This window comes from Vidua chalybeata, chromosome 15 (assembly GCF_026979565.1).
Source record: "Vidua chalybeata isolate OUT-0048 chromosome 15, bVidCha1 merged haplotype, whole genome shotgun sequence".
Taxonomy (NCBI): Eukaryota; Metazoa; Chordata; class Aves; order Passeriformes; family Viduidae; genus Vidua; species Vidua chalybeata.
In genome coordinates this window covers 3,743,395-3,765,135 of record NC_071544.1, presented here as the reverse complement: position 1 = coordinate 3,765,135, position 21,741 = coordinate 3,743,395, and the positions used below count along the sequence as shown (strand labels likewise).

The 21,741-nt window shown below is 37.8% G+C and overlaps 2 protein-coding genes across 2 annotated transcripts in view; one reads left to right on the top strand and one right to left on the bottom strand.

Annotated features, from left to right (window-relative positions):
• DOCK2 (dedicator of cytokinesis 2) overlaps positions 1-21,741 on the top strand; it is a 155,322-nt gene that overhangs the window by 55,981 nt on the left and 77,600 nt on the right. The window contains exon 28 of the mRNA XM_053956912.1: positions 5,852-5,944. Coding sequence (XP_053812887.1) covers positions 5,852-5,944 — 93 coding nt within the window. The remainder of the gene's footprint in view (positions 1-5,851; positions 5,945-21,741) is intronic.
• Positions 11,001-20,493, bottom strand: INSYN2B (inhibitory synaptic factor family member 2B). The gene is made up of 3 exons (XM_053956598.1): positions 19,163-20,493; positions 16,295-16,369; positions 11,001-12,844 (listed from the first exon to the last, which is right to left on the bottom strand). Exons 1-3 carry the CDS (start codon positions 20,476-20,478, stop codon positions 12,658-12,660), a joined length of 1,578 nt encoding a protein of 525 aa, XP_053812573.1. The 5' UTR covers positions 20,479-20,493; the 3' UTR covers positions 11,001-12,657.

Below are 21,741 nucleotides of genomic sequence, written 5' to 3'. Positions count from 1 at the left end.
TGTCATTTCCTTAACCTGTGAATATGTGCTGATTTTTCCTCAACTGTAGTTTTCTGATACATGTGTTCAAACTTTGCAGACTTTGGATTAAGGCAAGCTGTCATTTTAGGAGTTTTTCACTGTGGCTCCTTGGATCATTTCCTAGTAAATGAAATCATTACAGCATATATCTTGATTTCAGAAATATCTTTGATACTGCTGAGGCTTTTCAGTTTGCACAGGGCAATCTTTCCGTGTGTATTATGAGCTATTTGCCTCATTGGTTTAGACTTAAGCAGTTCAGGAGGGATTGGTCCAAGGGGATACAAAAGAAATATTGGAACATTTCAATTTGAAATGTAATTCTTAAGATAAATGCTGAAAGTATGATAGGGCAAAAATTGAAGCTATCATCTCATAAGGCTATAATGCAAAGTAACCAGTTTTGTTACTGTATCCTTTAAAAGGTAAAACACAGTTGTAAAGCAAGATGGAGTAACACTTTCTTTGTGTGTACCACATAAATGAAGTTTATTTTTGAATTTAACAGTTGCTGTCCATAGCAGCAGTTGCTGACATGTAAAAGACTCATTAAAGCCTACTGAAAATATGGTTTTGTAGCTCATCTTTGTATGAGTGAGAACATTATGCAGAACAGCAGAAGAATTGCTAAGAATTTAAAACACATACATTAAATATATATATATTGAAATTTGTTCAACAGAAGTGGCATTGCTGCAATAGTTTCTTTCAAGGAAGGTAAACTGGAGATTCTCTGTGAGATGTTTGGGTCACTATTATCTACAGATTGTGCTTGCAGTGAATACTGATGCATTTCTGATATAAGGAGAAAAGCCCCTGGGGGTAAGTGTAAGTCCAGCAGTGGTATCAGAACATGCTGAGCCCTCTAGAGGCATCATATTCCTAAGAAATATTGTAGAATAGTTGGGCTATCAACAAAAGAACCAGATGCTTCTGTTGCAGAAAATCCATACCCTGGCCTGCCTCTGGCAATACAACTGCTGGGCAGAGAAAACATGGATTTTAGAATATATTAATCATGTGTCATTAACTGTAACACTGGGCTTTGTAACCACAACAGCAAACGTGTGGCCATCACTTGTAGCTTTTCCCTTCCTTGACAGAAGAGTCCATGGATTATTATTGCATTTTTTTAATCAAGCACTGATCCTGCTTCACTACTGAAAATCTTCTATTAAGATGACTTAGCTGAAGGAGGAAAAAGGAGCAAAAGAAGGGAACACAGCAGCATCCAAGGATCACACAGTCATTTGTCTTTGAGAGTCACTACAGATTTCTCTGGAGTGTAACACACATGTTTATTTTCCAGCTGAAGTGAGAACTCTTATTTCAAGGCTGTGTTTGCCTTGCAGCAGAAAATACTTTGTAACCTGTAGGCAAATGAAAGAGTTCACATATGGCTAAGTTATTGTTTGGGCAATGTCCTTCAGGATGCCTTTCTTCTGTGTGATGTAGATACAGACAATTTGTTTGGTAATTAACCAAATTATTTCAGCTGGAATTGCACTTGAACCCTAAGATGAATGCAGTTTTCTATTCAACAATTAATTCCCTGCATTTCTTAGCCTCCTTCTAAGAAAATGGATGGTTTGACCTGCTGGAGGAGAAAGCTTCAACCTTTAGTAGCAGAATCATGTTACAATATTAATAACCCCAATGTCTTGTCCCTATTTCTTCTGGTTTTTCCATCTCAGTAAAGAAACCTGGTTTCAGACTAGTATTCAAAACTTTTTGGAAACTTAACTTTGATATTTTTACATTTATTCTGCATTTATTCTGTGAAAGTCATCAGAAATAGAAGGCACACAAAGGACAGGGAAGAAAAAACAGCAGTAGTTGTTCTGTTTCATGTGGTGAAAATTTATACTGTGAGGTGATCTTTGAAGTAGTTACAGAATTTTTGAAGAATGTGTGTTCTTTGTCAAAGGAAATGATATTTTGGTATTACCAGCTCTGCTCTACTGTTGTGCCTCACATTGTTTAGCGAGTGGGAACATGGGAATCATCAGATCCTTGTGTTCAAATGCTGTTTTCTTCAGCTGCTGCCTCACTGCTGGTTTCTGCAGGTAGCCAGCGTGTTGTTAAAATCTCTGTTTTGTGTAGTGTTTGTGTGTTAATTTTTATGACTAGACAGTCACTGTTGGGCATCTCAGTGAGATGCCTAGGATTGATTTTAAGATTCCTCTCCAGCAAACAACTTTTGGACATAAATGGCATTGTTTTGATTTAATCATCTCTGAAATTAGCTTTATAGCTTGAGATTGTGCTTCAAGCACCTGGGAAATGCAGTTAAATATCAGAACTGCAAGTAAGTCATTGATGAAGGTCATGGTGAAATCAGTGATTTTTTGTTTCTGTTTTAATTAAAACACTTCCCTTTTCCCTCTTTACAACACTTTGTGTCATGCAGTCTGGCAGTCCTTCATGAGGTGACTTTGTCTCTAATCTGAAATATATGCTATGTTTTAATATTTCCTGAATCAGAACAATTTTTTATTTATACTGCTTACAAAATTAAACGTAATGGTAAATGCCTTCTCTTGGAATCTACAGTGAAATCTTGGTTAAGACTGCAAGTGCAAGAGAGATGAAGAATCTTTCCCTGTCCTGTGCATTGTCAGTAATTGGTAGCAGTTGCATTTTAAGCTGTTTAGCAAACAAGCCTGGAAGCATTTTAGAATTGTAAAGAAATTTTTAAGCATTTCCCTAACTTATGACGGATCTTAAGGCTTTAGCAAAAGAGAATATCAAAGGAATGTAGTCAAGAATTCTGCATGTTCTTTCAGGGCCAATTACCTTAAGGTCTTCTGCAGAGACTTTTCAGCCAGAACAATGCAGGATTATGAGTTATGGTTTAAAAAAGAAATTGTTATCCTTTTATATATGCCTTTATTTGTGTGTGTGTCAAAGAAGGAATACAAGTTACAGAACTGGGTGCACCCAAGAGTGAGCACACAGGATCTGGTTGGTGCAGAGCTCATTTCCTCTGTGGCTGCCCACAGAGGACTGCCATGGTTTAGATTTGTGGCCAGAACAGTTGATAATGCAGCAATGAGATTTTAGTTATTGCTGAACAGTGCACAGTGCCAAGGCCTCTCATGTTTCTCACTGAGCCCCACGCCAGGGAGGAGGGCAGAGCTGGGTGAGAGTTTGGGAGGGCACAGAGCAGGGAGAGCTGCAATGAATTGACAGAAGTGTTTCCCAGTGGGTATCTCAAGTACAGGTTGTGTAATGTTGTCATTCCCAAGCAGCCATTCAATGAGTCCCTGTTTGCCAGTGTCCAAATAAATGAGCACTCTATCAGAATCTGAAGTGCAGGGTTGACTCTGAAACAACAGAATTGCCTTTTCTGTCCCAATCCTGTAGCAGTTTAAATAGAAGATGAAAGCTAGATCAAACAATGTCTGCTTTTACCCTGCACAGATATTTTTGAGAGAGAGTGAAATTTTGTTTGGTTTGGATTTTCTATTAACTAATCTGTGCACCAAGCTGTGCCATCCAGCCCAAGAAGGAACCTGAAGGTGTTTGAGTTCTGTGAGAGCACTCCCACCTGCTGACCTGCCTACAGAGCATGAGCTCTGGTTCTTCCATGCCTTGGCAAATCTTTTCAACAGGGAAGACAAACATTTTTGATCACCATATTTAATTAAATGGAATATTACAATTAATATTTTCCAAGGGAACATTTATATAAGTAGTTAATATAGTTCCTTAAAAAATCAGTGGACTGAAGCCAAATGATGGTGGGTTTTCCCATGTCATCCTTGTGAAGAGAAGTATGATCTGAAAAAGAACATGTTGCAGTTGGTTGTTAGACTGTCTTCTGAAGCTAGAAGCTGAAAGATAAAAGCTGAAATCTTATGTATTGACAATGTGTGAAAACAATTTTTGTTAATTTCTCAATGTCAGTATTGAATGCCTAATTGCTTCTTCGATTATCAAGAAGAAAGAAAGTCTCAGTTTCACAGAGAAACCATTTTATTTCATCTGCTAATGTTTCTCTGAAAATTCAGAGGTCTAGCAGAAAATAACCTTTGTGTGCTTGAGCATATGTAATAGTCTTTCCAGGAGAAGTTTGTTATGTGCTACTTGTGAATTAAGAATAGAGCTCATCTTTAATGATGGAGTCAGGGCTAAATGTTAAAACTCATTATGCAATGTTCTGAACTGTTATTAATTATGGTATAGCACGTACTGAAATGTGGAAGTGAACTTACATTATATGAGCCCTCATCTTTTAATTTAAAAAACAGAGAAAGTAATGAGCAAATAACATCCCTCTGCTAAGTGCTCCTACATAGTTTATCAGTCTTGGCTGTTGATAATATTTTTTTTAATTATAGTGGTAAACAATGTTATAAAAACAACAAATGTGTCTTCTGTGCAGCCACTCTCAAGTGTAGTCGTGTTATAGACAGTGGACTGTACCAGAGAAAGTGAAATTTTAAAGAAGGAAACACCAAACACAAATTATTCCATGACTACATTGCTCATTTACAGAGTATAACAATGTCTGAAATGCTGTGACAGGTGAGGAGATCACTTCAGCTTGTGTGTGTCATTGTCAAAAGTAGGCACAGAGTTTGTGGTGATTGGGATGGGGCTGGGCCCAGCCTCATCCCCATGGGCACAGCTGTGAGAAGCAGGTGAGCAGCACTGACAGCAATGAGCCATGGAGTGCCCAGGGGCACTGAGCAACCACCAAAGGGAGCAGAGGCACACAGGGGCACTGCATCAACAGGAGGGTATCAAAGATTGGGCTGAAAGACAAGGAGGACAGGTGCTTGCAGCCTCCTGATGTGGTCTGATGTTGCTCTGTGTGGGTGGAAGCCTCCTGCTATTGTACAGTGACACTCTGTGTATCACAACATCTCAACTGCGACGTGTGCTGCGACAGTCAAAGGACACAGGAGGACTAAGTGGTCATAGTGGATGAATTGCCACGTGTGAGGAAGGTTCCTGTTTTGGGGTGTGGCCTGATTTGGAGCAATCAGAGTAAGAGAAAGAAAAAGGAGAAGACATTGGCTGCCTCAGAGGGAAAACAGGACCTGAAGCAGTTTCTACTGGGGCTCAGCTACCTAAAACATTATTAAGAGCTCACCATGGTTTCTGTGATTGTGGTGTTCTTTCCCTGCTATTTCTGACATTAAATAAGGGTCTTGGTGTAAGCTAAATATCCTTTTCTACTAGAAATTTACTTAGGCTTTTTCTTTCTTCTTGTATGCTGGTTTCTGAAGTTGTTGAATGATCAGAGTTAGGTCAGTCAAACTGGTGAACAGAAGGTCATTCTCATTTGCTCAGGGTTTCAGAATAAGTAATCAAACCTCCCACAGCCTACAAGAGCAGTACTGGGGCCGACTGTGCCCAGTTTGTGCCCTCCCAGAGCAGCTCAGGTAAATGAAGACAACTTTCTCCTTTGATAACTCTGTATTTGTGACCGCAGCTAAGAACATTCCTGAGCTCCAGCCTGCCCTGAGAGCACTGGCAGATGTGGGGAGCTGTGAGAGAATTTGCTTTAAGTTAACTGTACCAGGGTTAAGCTTCAGACTGCTCAGTTAGGGGAAGAACAGGAGTCCTTTGAGTGAGATGAGAAGTGACTGTTTGAAACAAAAAAACAGTTGTGGAGTAGATTGGGCTGAAATTGGACACGAGTATTGCACTGAAATTGCTGGAACTAAGGAGCAGGGTGAGCAAGAAGAATTAGTGTTGCTCATTCAATAGGGCTGTTATAGTGTACAACTTGAACTGTCAAAATGGAAATAATTGGTTTCTTCTTACTTTTCAAAGAGATATGATTTTAATATCAGAACTCTGTTTTTTTCATTTGCAGGCTTCAACTTATCACCATATTCAAGAAATAATGGTGCAGTTACTACGCACAGTGAACAGAACTGTTATTACAATGGGACGAGATCCATTAATTGTGAGTAATATTTTAATGCATTTTCAATGCTTTGAAACTCATTTTATAGTTATCCTGGAAAAAAATGCAAATATAGCATTTGTGAATTATTGGGGAAAATATAGCATATTTTGAATATATTTGTGAATATATTATCAATTCCTTTTGAATTATTTTTTTAATTTAAAAAGTCTCAAGCTTTACTCTATTTTTTTAAATTCAGCTGTGACACTGTAGTCAGTCTTTTGAAGTGTAGTTGTAAGATTTGAGCATTCTTTAAGAGAACAAATGATAAATAGAAAGCTAGTTGATATTTGCAAAAAAGAAGGAAGTTTTACAAACCTGCATAAAGGACATGGTTTAAGTTATTGAAATGAGTATTTCTACAAATCAAAAGTGAAATTGTAAGAGTAAAACTGAAAAATAATATCTGGGCATGTGCTAGAACTAAACACTCACCAGAGATTTTTTTTGTGGAGGTTCCATGATTTTAGAGTTATATTTGAGGACAGGTTCTGCAATTTATTCAGATTTAAGTACACATCACCTGAGTGCTCCTCTGGATTTGGACTATTTGTGAGAATGCAAGGAATTCATTGGGAATTTGGAGCTTGCCCTTCAGACTGCTCACTTTTGGGAAGATGGTTTTTAATGGTTTGTATTTTAATGGATGTATTTTATTCTACAAAATCATGGCATCATTTACTTGATGATTTTGGCCACAAGAGGTACATTGTGTGCCTTTTAAAATGTCCTGTGTTTCCCTGTTTACTTCTATTGGAAAATAACAGTTTTAGATCATTGCCAGCCAGAGCATGTGTGCCTCCTAATGATTAGGCTCCTAATAATTGAGGAGAGTAATTGAGTTCCTCAGAGGAAATATTTGCCAATGGTTGCTTTGAACTCCCTGGTGGTACATCTGCAGGTTTGAGACATCTCTGTAGCTGTTTATCTGAACTCCAGGCTGTTGTTGTTCATGTGGAACCCTTGGGCATGTCCATGGTCACAGCAGGAAATGGTTTGAAGTGAAGTCCAGTGACCCTTACAGCTCTCTAGAGTGTTGGAAAATGTTTTCTGTACAAGGAAAGCATGATATGAGTGTTGTGCATGACCTAACCTATTAAGGAATACTTCTGGATACCATAAAGAGCACATGAAAAAGCAAAATGAAGCTGTTTTAATGCTGCATAAAAGATCCATTAGGAAACCAGTAGGAAACAAGCTGGTTACAGTAAATTGAAATGGCTTGGAAAATCTGTTTCTTTTTCTTTCCTCCTCCCATCTACTGTAATTTCTTCAGCTGTTTTAACTTGAAAAGAGCAAATTCAGTACGAATTTTGAAATGTCATTCTCTTGCTTAGAGTTATGTTCATGAGCACCTCTGCATACCTGTGTATTGGGCATTTTAGAGGTTTTTCAAAGTGGTATTCCAATGAATTGCTACATTTTCTACACTGAAGCAACACTTCTTAATAGAATAGCCTTTCACATGCAAATAAATTGTTTTTAATGAACAAAAGTCTTGTATTCAGAAAGAACTGACAAAAGACTTTTCTATGTTCTGTGTGCTACTTCAGTTCACCAAGCTAATTTTCAGGTTTGCTTTAACACTTTTGAGAGGGTCAATCTTGCTGTGAAAGCCTGAATACTTGATCTTTTCAAAATGAAGCAGATAGTCAAGAATTATGTCCTGGAGAATGCTTAGAGGAGCTCAAGTTGCTGAAATTGTGGTGAATTCTGCAGGGACAGGTGGGACATGTGGAGTTTCTGCAGCTGGACTGTGTAGCTGAGGTTATACAGGTATAAAAGACATTTCAAATGGGGCTAAACCTATCACTTCCAGGAGGACAGGAGGTTACTCTTTAGATTTTAAATCTCTTACTGTGTTTGTGAATATTGCAAGTGTTTTTATTAACTTCTGCAGTGTCATTTACTGTAACTTGAAAATGCTGTGGAAAGTAATGCAACTACTGATAAGAGCAGTGGTTACAGTTTACAAGACCTGTAATTCCTTACAAGTTTAAATGCCTTGCACCTGACAGATAACTGGATTTGGTTTACCTCAGGGTTTTTTTTTTTTTGCTTTCTGACAGGGATAAGCAGATTAATTTTCATATTCAGGTGTTCTCACAATCTTCCAGCTTATTGGCAGAAATCTTGGTTTACAGTTGCCTGGATCTTTTCGTGCTGTGATGCCAGTTGAAGGGAAAGGGAAAGGGAGGGTTCTGCCTTGGGCTTAGCTGGTAAGTGCCTGCTGGGAGCTGTGCTCATGTAATTACTGAGAAGAGTCAGGCTCAGAAAGAAATAATCTCCCCAGGAGAAGGAGGTGGTGGTGGAAAGGTAATTTGGCTCTCTGCAGCTACTGCAGGGAAGACTTAGTTAAATGCCATTCTTGCCTTCACTGTGGTGTTTTAGCAGCTGAAGGCTTTAACAGCTGCCTGGTTGTTTTCACTCTTAAAACCCCACAAAACCTTGACTGTTTGTAGTTGTAGAAGTGCTTCTATGCTTCCATGAAGAGGGACAAGTTTATTGTCTGAAACTGGCTATTCAAGCTTTACCTTGAATATTTCATGAGATTTAGACTTTTAGATAAAGGTCATTGTCATGCAGTGAAGTCCTCCTACAGGAATTATAGAAGTCAAATTCATAAAGTATGTAGAACACAGAAATATTGTTTTCAGTCTTGGCCTGGTTAGGTAAATAGAAATATCATAAATCCACTATATGCACCTTAAAGGTTTGCTTTAGTACTTCCAGACTTGACTTTGCTCACAATACCTGTTTAACATGATGGAGTAAATGTAGCTATGCTACGCAGAGATGTTTTGAGACAGTATTTATATATAATATTGTACAAATAAAACTTTGCCCAGAAGGAATCTTTGAACTCTGTTAAGCAGAGCTACTCCAGAGCAGACAATGACCACAGAAACTATTTGCAGAGCTGCCATGGTTGGAGAATTTGATCAAATATGTGGTCTAGCTAAAAGCTACAGCTTTTTTGTTTGGTATTCAAATTGACATCCTTGCTCTACCTGGAAATGCAGAATGATTCCACAACATGCCTGTTAGTTTTCCATTCATTTCTCTTTTCCCAAAGCACAGCTGTTCCCTTCCTTTGTAGTCTAAACGTTGTTTATTATTAATTGATTCCTGAAACCTAATAAAAATATCTCATTTTATTGCAAAAGAGAACATCACATTTGAAGGGCCTAGAAGTATACAAAACATACATTAGAGCTCAAGTGCCATTGGGAAGATGTTGTGTGTCTATGCTGGCAGGATTATGCTAGTGCACAGAACCAACAGAAGCCCTACAAGAACTGCTGTTACAGGAGACAAATCAGTATTTTATTCATACATTTTTAATTGTTAAAGAAAGTTAGTTTGACTTCATAAAGCAACAATTTCAAATACAGTAATTTTGGAATACTCTGCATTCTGTGCAATGGCTTATATATAGCAGATATAATTTCAATATGTATTTCTCAGAAGCCCACAGTATTTTTGTCATCAAGTGCTGTCAAGTAGCTGTGGCTTGGGTTTTTTGGTGGAGTTTTTTGACAACTTATGGGAGATTTGTGGATTCTTTTTCAATTTTATTTAAGAATATGTTTGTATTTCTAACATTTCTTTCCTGCTCTGGGAGCTGTTTTTAGGGATTATACTGTAATTTTGTAAACCAGAGAAGTTTTCTGTAGCCAGTACTTTTATCTTCCAACAGTCTACCAATTTCTACTGCTCTTCCAATCCTCACACTATAAATTCTGTAGTGTATATCTGCTACTTATTTATTTCCTATGGGAATTCATAATTAGTTAATAATTTTTTTTTAAATATTAAACAATAAGAAACCCCAATGCTTTCATATCAAGTTTTCATATAGCAAAGATTCTCCAGTTATGTATTCCTGCATGGCTGAGGCTTGGCTGGCCTGGAAACCTCCTGAGCTTCCCTGCTGCTCTGGGGGCACAGGTCACAAACAGAATTTCACATCCACACCTGCATGATCCAGACTTTACTGACTGAGAGAGAAATCAAAAACCACCAACTCAGGAATCTGGAAAACAGAAGCTACTTGTGACTGGGAGGTTAAGGATTAAAAATTGGTTACAGTTCTGAATGCCATCAAGCTCAGATGTTAAAATATGTAACCTGTAAGCACTTAAATCAGTGTATTTCAGATTTAGCACTTAAATCAAATCAGTGTGTTTCAGAGTTTTATGAGTATTGATGTTTCTTCAGGTTATAAGAAAGACTCAGAGCCTTACTTGTAACCACCTTTGGTTGGACTTTCTTAAACTAAAAAGAGTATTTCTGTTTTGCATAGCTCTCCTGACCCCAGGAATTGATTGGTGCTATGTGGTGAAGCAAATGGCTGTGGCTTGTTTAAATTAAATGATCTGGATCTTTTGAAAATAAATTGAAAGCATCATATGCATTATGTGGACAACCCAAAATCAGATAGCTTAAGTTGAGCACTTTTTGTGCTTGTCAACAAAAAGAAAGGCAAAAGGATGGCTTTTTTATCATAAATTATTAAAAATTGGTTCAATACAGAAAAAAAAAAAACTTGCTGCTTTTATTTGTGTTAAAGCTCTTGGTGTTGCTTATTATTATACTTTACCACAGGGGATATTGCTCTTAAAGCATTATTTTAATGTGCAAGAATAATTTATACACTAATAAACCCTTCACTGCATCAATTATAAATACTAAAGCAAAAAATAAATGCTCTTGGCACAGCAGCACAAGCAGTGCATGTACTTGAGTGTAACAAAGTGATGTGTTCTGATGGAGTCATTTAATTCTTACCTTTTTTATAACCACAACCTATTATTGAAGAGCTTTTCTGTCTCACTAAAGGCATTAAAGACATTAGTAAAAAAAATTCCTTCTGAAAAGCCTCTAAAATAACAACAGTTTTGTTCCTGTCATTTCTGTACTAACTGAAATTAACATGGAAATGGTTTTTAAGTGTCAGTCCTTTAGAATTTTGATCAATTAAGCCATGGCATATTGCAAATTTTCTTCTTAAAAATTTATTTCATAAAGAAATTAGTTCCTCCAGACAAAATTCTTCTGTGCAAAATTGTTTTTAATGTATTTTCAAATGTGTAATTAACCCTAAGAATTCAAGGAACACAGAAGTGTACAAAAAGTGTACAGACATTTAAAACTAACATTGCACAATTAATACAGGATTACTTAGAAAAATAAGATGCAGGGGTTAATCTATGGAATACCCTGAACCAGGGCCACTTCTAAGAAAAGATCTGCAGTACATTCCACTCAACTTGCTTTGGAAAACCTTTTCTCCCCTGCCCTCCATATGAAAGGTGACCATGTTTTCATGAGTAAAATAATGGGATCACCAATCATAAATTGGGTTCCATTGGCACACCCTGTGCTATGGTACCTTGGGTATTTTTGGAGGAAAGAAGTAGCTGCATTGACCTTTGATAAAATCTTTTCAGCATATATATATATATATTTTGTGCAATACAGATCAGTTCACTAAATATTATTTTTATGTTCAATTTTTTTATCATATATTAATTTACATCTTAAGGCAAAAAAAAAAAAAAATCTCGGGTTATTTTGGTACAGCAATACAGATCTTAAATGGATAGACTGGGCAAATGATTCAGTAAGACAGTAGCCAAAATAGTGATTCCTCTTTATCCAGCAATTTTGTGACAACCTCTGAGGGACTGTGTCCCATTTTAGGCTTCCAGGTATATGAAAGACATCAACTCACACCACCAGGATGGCTGTGGCTGCAGCATGGGAGATGAGAGGCAATGAAAATTGGATTTGTTCAGTCTTTTAGAAGTGAAGACTTAGGAGAGAGGTCTCATTATCCATGTAGCTCTTCTTGCAGGTGTACTTAGAGCAAGATGTAATGAGCACAATCAGGATGCAGGAAATTCACATTAGGTGTTAGGAAAACCTGGAACAGCCTTCCAAAGGAGCTGAGGATTCTTGTCTTTGGAGATACTCACAACTCAAATTCACTGAACTGGACCTTGCTTGAGCAGGGGTTTAAGACAAGAGTTACTGTGACATTCTCTGGTTTTACAGCTCCCCAGTTCTTTTCAGGGAAATCCATTAAATGACTTCTAAATGGTGGCTTTTTGTAACAAACAAAGAAAACAATAGAGTTAAAACTTAACCTGATTTTTTTTTTTGCTTGTTGTTCAATATTAGATGACAGCAACAAAAATTTCAGTGGGGAAGTGAAATAATTATAATTGTCTCCTTTGAGGAGAGATTTGTTTGAACAATTTAGGTTTCCCTGAATTTGTTCTTGATAATGTGGTTTGTTCAAAGCTTGATGAAGTTTTTCCTTTTAGTCAAACTTGCTTATAAATGGGAAATAAAGGCTGTGTGACATGCTTAGCTTTGTCTACCATTGCTTTTTAAAGTAGAGATTTGAATCTTGTTATTTTTTGGAAAGTTGAAAAAAGGTCTTTACAAAGCATATGAAAGTGTCCTTGGAAAAAAACGAGAATTTCCTTTTGAAAGAAACCATTTCTTTTCTTGAAAATAGTATCTTCATGCACCTTTGTTCAGTGAGCTAATTTAATAAAATTCAATTATTTTGATTTTTCAGATACTCTAATTAAACATTCTTAACCTTTGTGATTTCATAATAGCACATTTTCAGGTGTGTGCTCTCAAGCTCTTTCTGTTTTAGCGTCTTTTGAAATGTAAAAGGATGCATGAGGATGTCAAATCCACCAGAAGCATTTTCTTTTCACCTTTTTTGTCTTTCTCCTTAACTCCTTTTTCTCGGGAGCTGGAGGATCAGGTGGTGGCTTCTGAGGTGAAGCTGAAGCTGGATTTTGTTCTGCATTGTCCAGTGTTTCCAAAATCTGATGAAATCTTCCTTCTTGTTGTCTGAAGTCATATTCTACACTATGGAAAAAAATTGAGAGACCTATGCTAGTAAGTGAGAAATTCCCCCTTTAAAGAATATGTCAAAGGCTGCTTCTCTCATCAGAATAACTTGATATTATTCAGTGATACAGCCTGGGGTCAACACAAGGGGTTAAGGGGTTGCTCCTTTGAAAATAAGTTCACTTTTTTTTTTTTTTTTTTTTTTAGTGAAAAATTTTACTTTAAGTGAATTAAGAATTCCAACAGTGTGCCCAAAGCAATGGGACAAAAATGAAAATGTACCAAGATGACCTTTCAATACATTTTATTCAAAGGTCAGATTTTGATCCCATAATCTAACAGTCATGTGCTTGCAATTAAAAACTCTCACATGCTTAACTTTGTTAAATGTGTCTCCCACTGAGGACACAGACTAGGAACAAAAATATATTAAATTAAACACTGTGTAAGTCTTTGAGATAAGTGGTGTTAGTTAAGAGGAAAGTAAAACTCATTTCCTCAATTGGAAACCCTAATTATTATTGATGTCAAACAAGAGCCAAGATGTTAATTAGATAAGAGCAGATGAGTGCATAGAAATAAGTGTAAGGTTCAAAAGAGTCAGTGTGGACAGGTTTTAAGCAGTATTGTGTGTATTTTCCTTATTTCTGTCATTCTTCTGGGCAGGAGAGTGAGTTGTATCAGCTGTGTCTGCTGCGAAGGTTTTATGGCAGAGTGGAAAGGTTCTATTTGCCATGATGGGAGGAAAAAAACATCATTTAAAGGGTTTGGGATGTCACTTCAAGGCCCTGAAGCTGATTTTGGCACTGATCAGAAGAAATCTGTAAAGTTAGTAAATGTGAAAATCTTTAAAAACTTTTAGTTGTATTTTTATGTAAAATCCATAATCATTAAATAATGTGTTGAAATTAACTAGAAGATTGTTTACCTTAATTCATGTGTCTTGAGATTTTACATGAAATAATATAACTCAATGGGTAAAAAGAAAGCGGGAGGATAATTTTCATTTAGAAAAAAGTAGAAGGATCTCTTGAACAAGAAGCAATGCATAATAAATATTTAAAAAGCAGAAATAAGTGAAATAAAATCAGTGGCTCTTGCATTTCATCAGCTTATTACTAAAACTGCAACTTGATACCTTTCAATATTCGCAGACCAAGGGTGGTGGAGAATGAAATGTTGGGTTTATGGAATACATAAGAGTAGCATCCACTCATGTTACTTTTCTCCACCCTTCTTCAGAGTTTTTAATTTAATGTTGGAGATATCAAGATATCATCTCCAGAGGCAAGAGGTCAATTCAGTCTTCATTTAATACTGCCCATGATAACTGGTTTTGGTTGCTACTTGCATTTGTTTATTACAATACAAACATTTCTGTTACACGACCTGGATGGAAAATCCCAAGCCTGGAATCCCTGCTGGGTAATTAATAAAGCCAAATTTACAGTCACTGTTAGGCTGAAAAGCTCTTTATTACTTTAGTGATCGGTGTAATCCACAGGGGGATTTCTGTGAGATTAATGCATTGTTTGACTCGGGGACTGTGTGTGATAAAGATGGTTCAGTGACAGCAACCCAGCACTCTGCATATGCAGGGCTTGCAGCAGTGAGGAGTGAGGTTCCTTAAGAGCAGGAAAACTGGGGGCAAGATAAAACACTTGATTTTAATCACAGCTGTGATGCTGTGTTAGGGGAAAATACTTGCATGGACATTTCGGGCCACATAAAACATAGGAATTGCATGTGTTTGTCTGGAGCAAGCACTAACAATTGCTTCTTTCAGAGTGTTGTCTAATGAGCTTCAAATATTAGTCACTCAAAATGCTTTTTTCATAGTCACATCCTGTGGAACACCTCTGTAAATTAAAAACTATAGTTTCTTTACTGTTTCCTCTTTGTCTCGTAAAAGTAGAAACTTTTTAGATCACCTGTGTTCTGTACATGTTCTATTAATCATTGCAGTGTGAGTCTCCAGGCACCATTATTGTTACAAACTACCTGGTAAATCAAAAGGGCCCCTGAGTTTTTTCTTACTTCCTCTGTTCTTTCCTTTGAATGATGGTGCTTGTTGTTCAAGATCTATCCTGCACTGAAACCATGTAAACTTAAAAAAATAAAAAGGGTGTTTTTCCAAAGAGAGAAGGCATCCTGTGGTCAAGGGTGGTCTGTACATAAATTCTAGGGAGTGACCTGTTCATGTCTAGGCCCATAAAACACACAGAGATTGATTGTTCAGAGACCATGATCAAGTAAAGAAAATATCTTTTTTCTTTTTTTTTTTTTTAATGGACATAGCCTGTGCTCTTGGATAAGTCATGTAACTTCCCAGGGTATCCAGGGGGCTGTGAAGGAGACCTACAGCTTTGTCTCAGAGGAGTTGTGGTGTTCAATTTATGACATGTTAATTACTTGGAAATTTCATTACCAGAGGTTTAGGACATCAGTATGGGACTGAGTTGTATGTTGAACAATAGGCTCCAGTGCTGTGTCTAGTTTATTAAGCTCTTTACTAAATTTGGTTCATGCAGAACATGCAGTGTAAAAAACACTTCCATGTGAGTATTTTCTATTAATTATTTCCATTAAAAATTCAAGTTACAGTGATTACAAACTGTTGAAGATAATGGTCTGCCATGTTCTTTGAAATGAAGGAAAAGGTTTCAGCCTCAAAGCCCCCTTATTTTTGTAAATGTAATCAAGTAACCCAAAGTGTGGGGTTTCTGCCTTGTAACTGAGCTTGCAGAGATTGGATCATGTATTTATAAATTCTGTTGCTGAGTGGACAAGGTACATGTGCAGCACAAGCAAGACTTTGTAGCTGCAGGCTTTGGGGTTGATGTGTGGACAGCTGGAGGCTCTTAGAGTGTGTTTGTACAGACACAGCATTTGAAACACCTGCAGCTCCCAGAACACAACCCTGAAAAGCTTTCTGGCCGTAAGAGTTTAGATAAACTGCACTTTAAATCTGAAGTAGCCTACACTCAAATTGCACTCTCTGAAATTAGTAACAACTGAGGTGAAAATGTGGGACTTCTGGGTTTGTTTTGCAGGTTAACATGAATTGTAGCTGTAGCCCACTGGCATTCAGAAAACTGAGAGTTTATCTTTTCCAAGATCTAAAATTATTACAGAAACCCTATCTTTAAAAATATACTACACAGAGGAATTGCATCATCAGAAATGGCATCACAGATCTTCAAAGCATGCCAGTAATAACACTGTGAAACTTTAGAGGGAAGTTTCTGTTTGAATTCTCCCAAGTCCAGTCCCCCTTCCCTTTCAGCTACCACCAATGTGAATTATTTTCTGCTTGGGAACAAACCAGCAACTCACACAAACCACTTGGTCTGTTCTTAAAAACTGGGTTAGTCACAGTTGAGACATTTTATAGGTGTGAGCAAAGCACTGCTTTGTGCAGCTGGGGGGTGTCCAGGCAGGACAGAAGTGAGGGGGGGAGCAGGGTACCTGTAGATGATGCACGCCGTGTTCTGACAGGTGCTGCAGTTGTTGAGGTCCTGCCCAGTGTGGTAGAAGTTACGCCTGGAACAGACAGCAGTTCATGAGATGTGGAGTTACTGACACAGCAAGAGAGCTCTGAGTCTTTCATGAAAAAAGCCATTCTGTTCACCACTTCTGTTAGCCCTAGTAAAAATTCTAGTATCAAATTCTAAGCTGGAAGGTTTCTTTGAAAACACACAAACCCTGTGAGCCTTGTCTTGACCTTTCCCACCTCATGCTGTTAAGAGCTCTGGTTGTTGGTTCTGGTATGAATACTTGTTATGAAAACACTTAGACATGAGACTGCTTCTAACAAACACACTTTCAAGTATTTGAAAATCCATGCAATTTGCTGAATCAATCTGATCTCTGTCCTTATGCTTTCCGATCTTCCCTTTTCATGTTTCCTTATTTGAGTATAACCAAGTCAGATTTTTACTGCTGATAAGTTACAAATTTGTAGTGTTGAGAAAAAAAAAAGAAAAGTGAGTTTTCATGATTAACACCAGCTAGAGCTGAAATACTTTTATGATGTAGAGATCTGCATTAGAAACAGGTTGAGATTGGTGGCTCATTATGTCTGAAGAAACTATAACACTTATATTTAACAAGTTTTATTTGAATTAGGGGAGATCAGTTGGTCTCAACTTTATGTCTACTTTCTAAAACCTTTCTACACTTTATAAAATCTTTTACCTTTTTGTATTCCTACAAGTTGGTACCAAAATAATTTTCTGATTGTTTTAGGAGAAATGGGAGTTCTTCATGTGCATTGTTGTGCTATCAATAAAAGTGCTTGGAACATTCAGTGTTACTGTGAGATGAATCTGCCAGGGTGGATTGAAGCGTCTCATTGAATCTCAGAGTGACACTTCAAGATATTTGGCAATTTTTTTTCTTTTCAACCATGTGGTAACTGAACAGAAATGGATTATAAATATTGCTGGATAATCTGACCGTGCTTCACTGCAAATTAGTCTTTGCTATGGGCAGATTCACAAACCTACTTGAAACTTACATAATTGAACTTAGGTTCTCCTCTAGAGAAGTGCATGCAGGGGAGAAGGAGTGGGTGTTCTTTTCTGTCCCTTCCTATGGAACCACAGCCAGGTGGTGTCTGGATGAAGATTACAGCAGAGAAATGACTGCTTAGGCTTGAGACATACTTGGATCCCTGCCTCCAATCTTGCCTCTCACCTGAATTTTTGGTTTGGAGTGTTGTAAATGTTTTTTTGGTTTTTTTTTTTTGCATTTTTGCTGTTAGTCTACGTGGATTTTGTCTCTTGTATTTAGGCTGTTACAAAGTTGGTGCTAGAAATGCATATGGAACAAGCCTCTGAGAGAGGGTATGTAACACTGAGGCAGGAGCTGAATTGTATGGGGAAAATGTTAGATGGAACAAGAATTTTTGTGGGCACAGTGGAAACTAATGAAAGTATTTTCATGCTAACAGCCAGGTGGGCCATAAACCGGTTAATGTTTCCAGATAAAAAAAGGTAATATGTACAGAGTAAAATCACATGCTAACCAGATTTATATTATTTTAAATTTTTAAATGAATGTAAATTCTTACTTGAGTTATGAGTTACAAAGTTATTCAACAGAAATACAAGTTAACTTCAATTCCAAGCTAAAATACTTGGAAAAAGAAAAAAAAAATCTTCAACATAGATTTTTTTTTTTTCCTTTTTTTTTCCCCTCAGAAGTTGTAAGAAAATTGGAGTATATAGAGTTGTGGCCTCAGTCAGTTCCATCCTGAGAGTTCTGCCCACATGGGACCAAGTGCAGAGCCCTGATGCTGGGTGGTGTGAGCACAGCAGCGTCGTGCTCTGGGCTCTTTCTGCAGCTGCACCTACACAAAACCCTCAGTGCAGCCTCCTTGTTGTGGTGTTTGCAGAGTTTGTGGAAATGTGGAATATTACCCGGTTTGGTCATTATTGTAATCAGTAAATACAGCTGATACACATGATCTAATTTTAAAATTAAGAGTGCAGTTTTGCATGCATAAGTGATTTATCTATCTGCATGAGATAGATGCCTGTGCTAAAGATTAAATTTATGGTAGCATAGTCTCTTCGTGTTCTTTTTTCTTTAAAAATGAAATGGAACCTTTATTCCCTTGCTTTTTTTCTGAGTTTTTCAAAGATAAGTTGTTTGAAGGATATACTACTTTACAACAAAATAGACTTTAAAGTGTGTCCTAGATGCAATTACTGTAAGTAAGAGATGCTGTTGATAGCTTGGAAAGCTCTATTAGGATATTCTGAAACCTGTTTTGAGCATAAAAATATTTAAAATTCTATTTTAACTTTGTCTAATCTTTAGATGTTAGTAGCATTTATGGTATTATTATTATTTATAATGCATAATAATGCATGAATACTGCTTGTAGCTTTGGCACAGTCACCATAGTGACAATAAATACAGGGTTTTTAACATTGTTATGGGGGTGAGAAGGGAGCCACTCTGAAATCTGAGAGCCTGAAGTGAGCACTTGCTGACAGCCTTCACATCTCTGTCCTTAGTCCTCAGCCTGGCACTTGGTGTGTGTCTGACCTTGTCATGCTTTGAACACCCTAAATGTAAATAAAAAAGGGAGTTGTTAAGCTGGGTCTTGCACTGCATTTTGTAAAGGCAGTGTCAGCTAAAGGCAAGCTATAAAAGGACTTGCTTCTCTGCTGAGGCCCAAACATCACAAAGAGGGTGCAAGATACATTTTTGCCGACTCATCTTTAAATATCAGAAGAGCTGTGTTTTTCAGTAGCAAAGGTTAAAAGAATGCTAATATCTACTTTACACTTCTGATGAATTACTGATATTAAAAATGAACCATACCCTTCACTGAGGGCTCTGGATTTTTCCAGGTCTTGGATTACATTCAAAAGGACTTTAATCTTCTCCTGGTTGGACTGCAAGGATTCCTCTACAGACTGCAGCCTGCCTTGTAGGGCACAGAGTTCTCCATGTGCCAAGTGAATTTGATTAATTTCATTAATCTCTTTGTTGCTTTGCGGGTTTACTTCATTCCTTGGCGGATAAGACTTTATGTGAAATCCTTCTAAACAGCTGTTACACTGGGAAACATCTGACTGGGTGGAATTTTTCTGGATCTCAGTATTACATGACAGACATGGTTTGGATGCATTGCTGCTGGGCAGCGACACTGGTGGGCAATCATCACGTGGTAATGTCACACAGCTGGAACCTGGCTTGTGCTCTCCTGCCTGGTGACAGTCTCTGAGGAAACAGGGAGATGAGCTGTGATTTGATGGGGGTGACACTGGAGTGGTTTCCTTACTGCTGGCATCTTTGCTGGCTGCAGGCGGCTCAGAATCGCTTTTCTCCACTTCAGGAGCAGCAGAGTGGGGGTTACATTCACTGCAGCTCACAGAATTGCTCAGGCAAGGCTCTGCTCTGTCAGAATCAGATGACAGTGTGCTGTTTTCATGACTTTCGTTGCTGTTGATGACAGTAGAAGAATGCAGTGAATTACTTGAAGCTGTGGTTGTGTCTGGTGCGTCCAGGGGAACGTTTCTGTCCTGTGGGAAACTCACATGAATGTATTCAGGCACCTGTGTAGACGCAGTTGTCTTGTCTGACACTGAGAAATCACCCGAGTACCTCGGTCCATTGGTTTGTGCTTTTGATGACCTCTGACCCAAGCCCACCTCACTATTCCTGCATCCATCCTCCAAGTCATGACTTATCCTCAAGTAGCAGAGCTCTGAGGACAGAATGTCTGGTTCACAAAGGGTGCCATTTACCTGGATAGAGTTTGCAGGCTCTGCTGGCATTTCTGTCAGCGATTTGCTTACTGTCAGCTTTTTCCTTTTAAAAACAGGGAAGTGTTTCCTGAGGCTGGGAGAAGTTTGTATGGCAATATTCCGAAGCCCCTTCTGAGCCCTTGGAAAAGTTGGAGACTGAGTTAGCAAAAAATTGTGATCCCTAAATATTTCAGTTTTTCCAGTAGTGAGTGCTGTGTCTCGGGCAGCATTGGCCTCCAGCTCTGCCTTGGTGCTGACACCATCATCCTTGAACCGGACTTGCTGGGATTTGGTCCTGCGGTGCTGGGGGTGTCTCATAAAATCTGCTGAGTCCAGACTGTTCCTCTTCAGTAGCACTGGTCGCATTTTCATGTTTTGCTGGGCCATTGAATCACAACTTAAAGTCTGTAAGTAACGTGTTTCTTTGCGACCCATTTCATTTGACATTTGACCTGTAAGTTAATATTGTTTCTAAGACACAAATTAACACCTTACTCTTGAAGCTTATCATTCTTCTCCTTGGTATTACGTAGATTTTCAACTGGCATGTTCTCTTTAGGGATCCTCTTTCAAATTTAATTGCTGATTAGAACAAAACTAAGATAAATTAAATATAAAATTTAAGGAAAGATTTCTTGTAGCTCAGAAATGCAGAAATCCTTTTACCTGCAGCTAACATGATCTTCATATTACAAAATTGCAACAGGCTGTTTCAGTTAACTAATTTAAAGGTAAAGTTGAGTCTATGGCTTTCCCAGAGGCTCTCATTTGACAGCAGCTCTCCATTAGGGATCCAGCTTTTTTTTTTTTTCTGATGGACCAGTCACATGTGTTTTATTTGCATGTTGTCTAAACAAGCACAATAACTTCTGGGGGCATTTTCATTTCTGATGCCTAGTTGTACTGATGGAATATATCCATAAATACCAAACTGAATTGTTTTCTTTAGAGATAGTTTTTCTTCTTCGGCCATCTTTTTAATGTCCAGTTGAAACTAATCTTCCCAAAGAGGTACAGCAAATGTCACCACTTATGACCAGGGCAAAATACAGCATCCAGTGGGATTCAGTGAGAAGTTATTGATGTGTAGCTGTTACTGCCATTCTTGCAAGCACAAGGCAGATCGTGTCCAAGGGGTTGCCTCAGTTCTGTAGACAGGACAGAGGTCCAGGCTGAATAACCAGAGAAAGCAGAATAGCAGCAAGCGTTTCCTGGAAATAAAAAGACAACAGTTGTAGCTGAGCAAAGTGGCAAACGGTGTGATTTGCTGCTGCTCCTAGGCACTTCCCAACATCACTGCTTCTGTAACTTTGGCAATGAGACACTTGTACAGAAACTGAAAAATGTTTTAGCATTTTCAACTGGCTTAAGGTTTTTTTCATATAAAATACAATGCTCAAAAAATGAATATATATATTTATATAGAACAGATACATAATATCATACGCCTAAATCTGGTCCCAAATGCAGGTCTTAAAACTTAAGAAATTAGATTTGAGAATGGCCACTAAATCCTGTTATGGATGCAATATCCAGAACTGAACAATACAAATGTGAGTTCTCAATTTGGAGGAAAGTTGAGGTTTGAAAAAAAGTCAAAATTTTTTTTTCTTTTTTTAGTTATTCATTTTCAAGTGTTCAGATTTGAGT

What these genes read in the sequence shown, in the direction of transcription:
- INSYN2B (XM_053956598.1), bottom strand. Translation starts at nt 20,478, where the DNA reads ATGGCCCAGCAAAACATGAAAATGCGACCAGTGCTACTGAAGAGGAAC. An exon ending in TCCAGAGCCCTCAGTGAAGG is followed by an intron (nt 16,370 to 19,162) that starts GTATGGTTCATT and finishes TGTCTGTTCCAG; the next exon opens with GCGTAACTTCTACCACACTG. An exon ending in ACGGCGTGCATCATCTACAG is followed by an intron (nt 12,845 to 16,294) that starts GTACCCTGCTCC and finishes TTTTTTCCATAG; the next exon opens with TGTAGAATATGACTTCAGAC.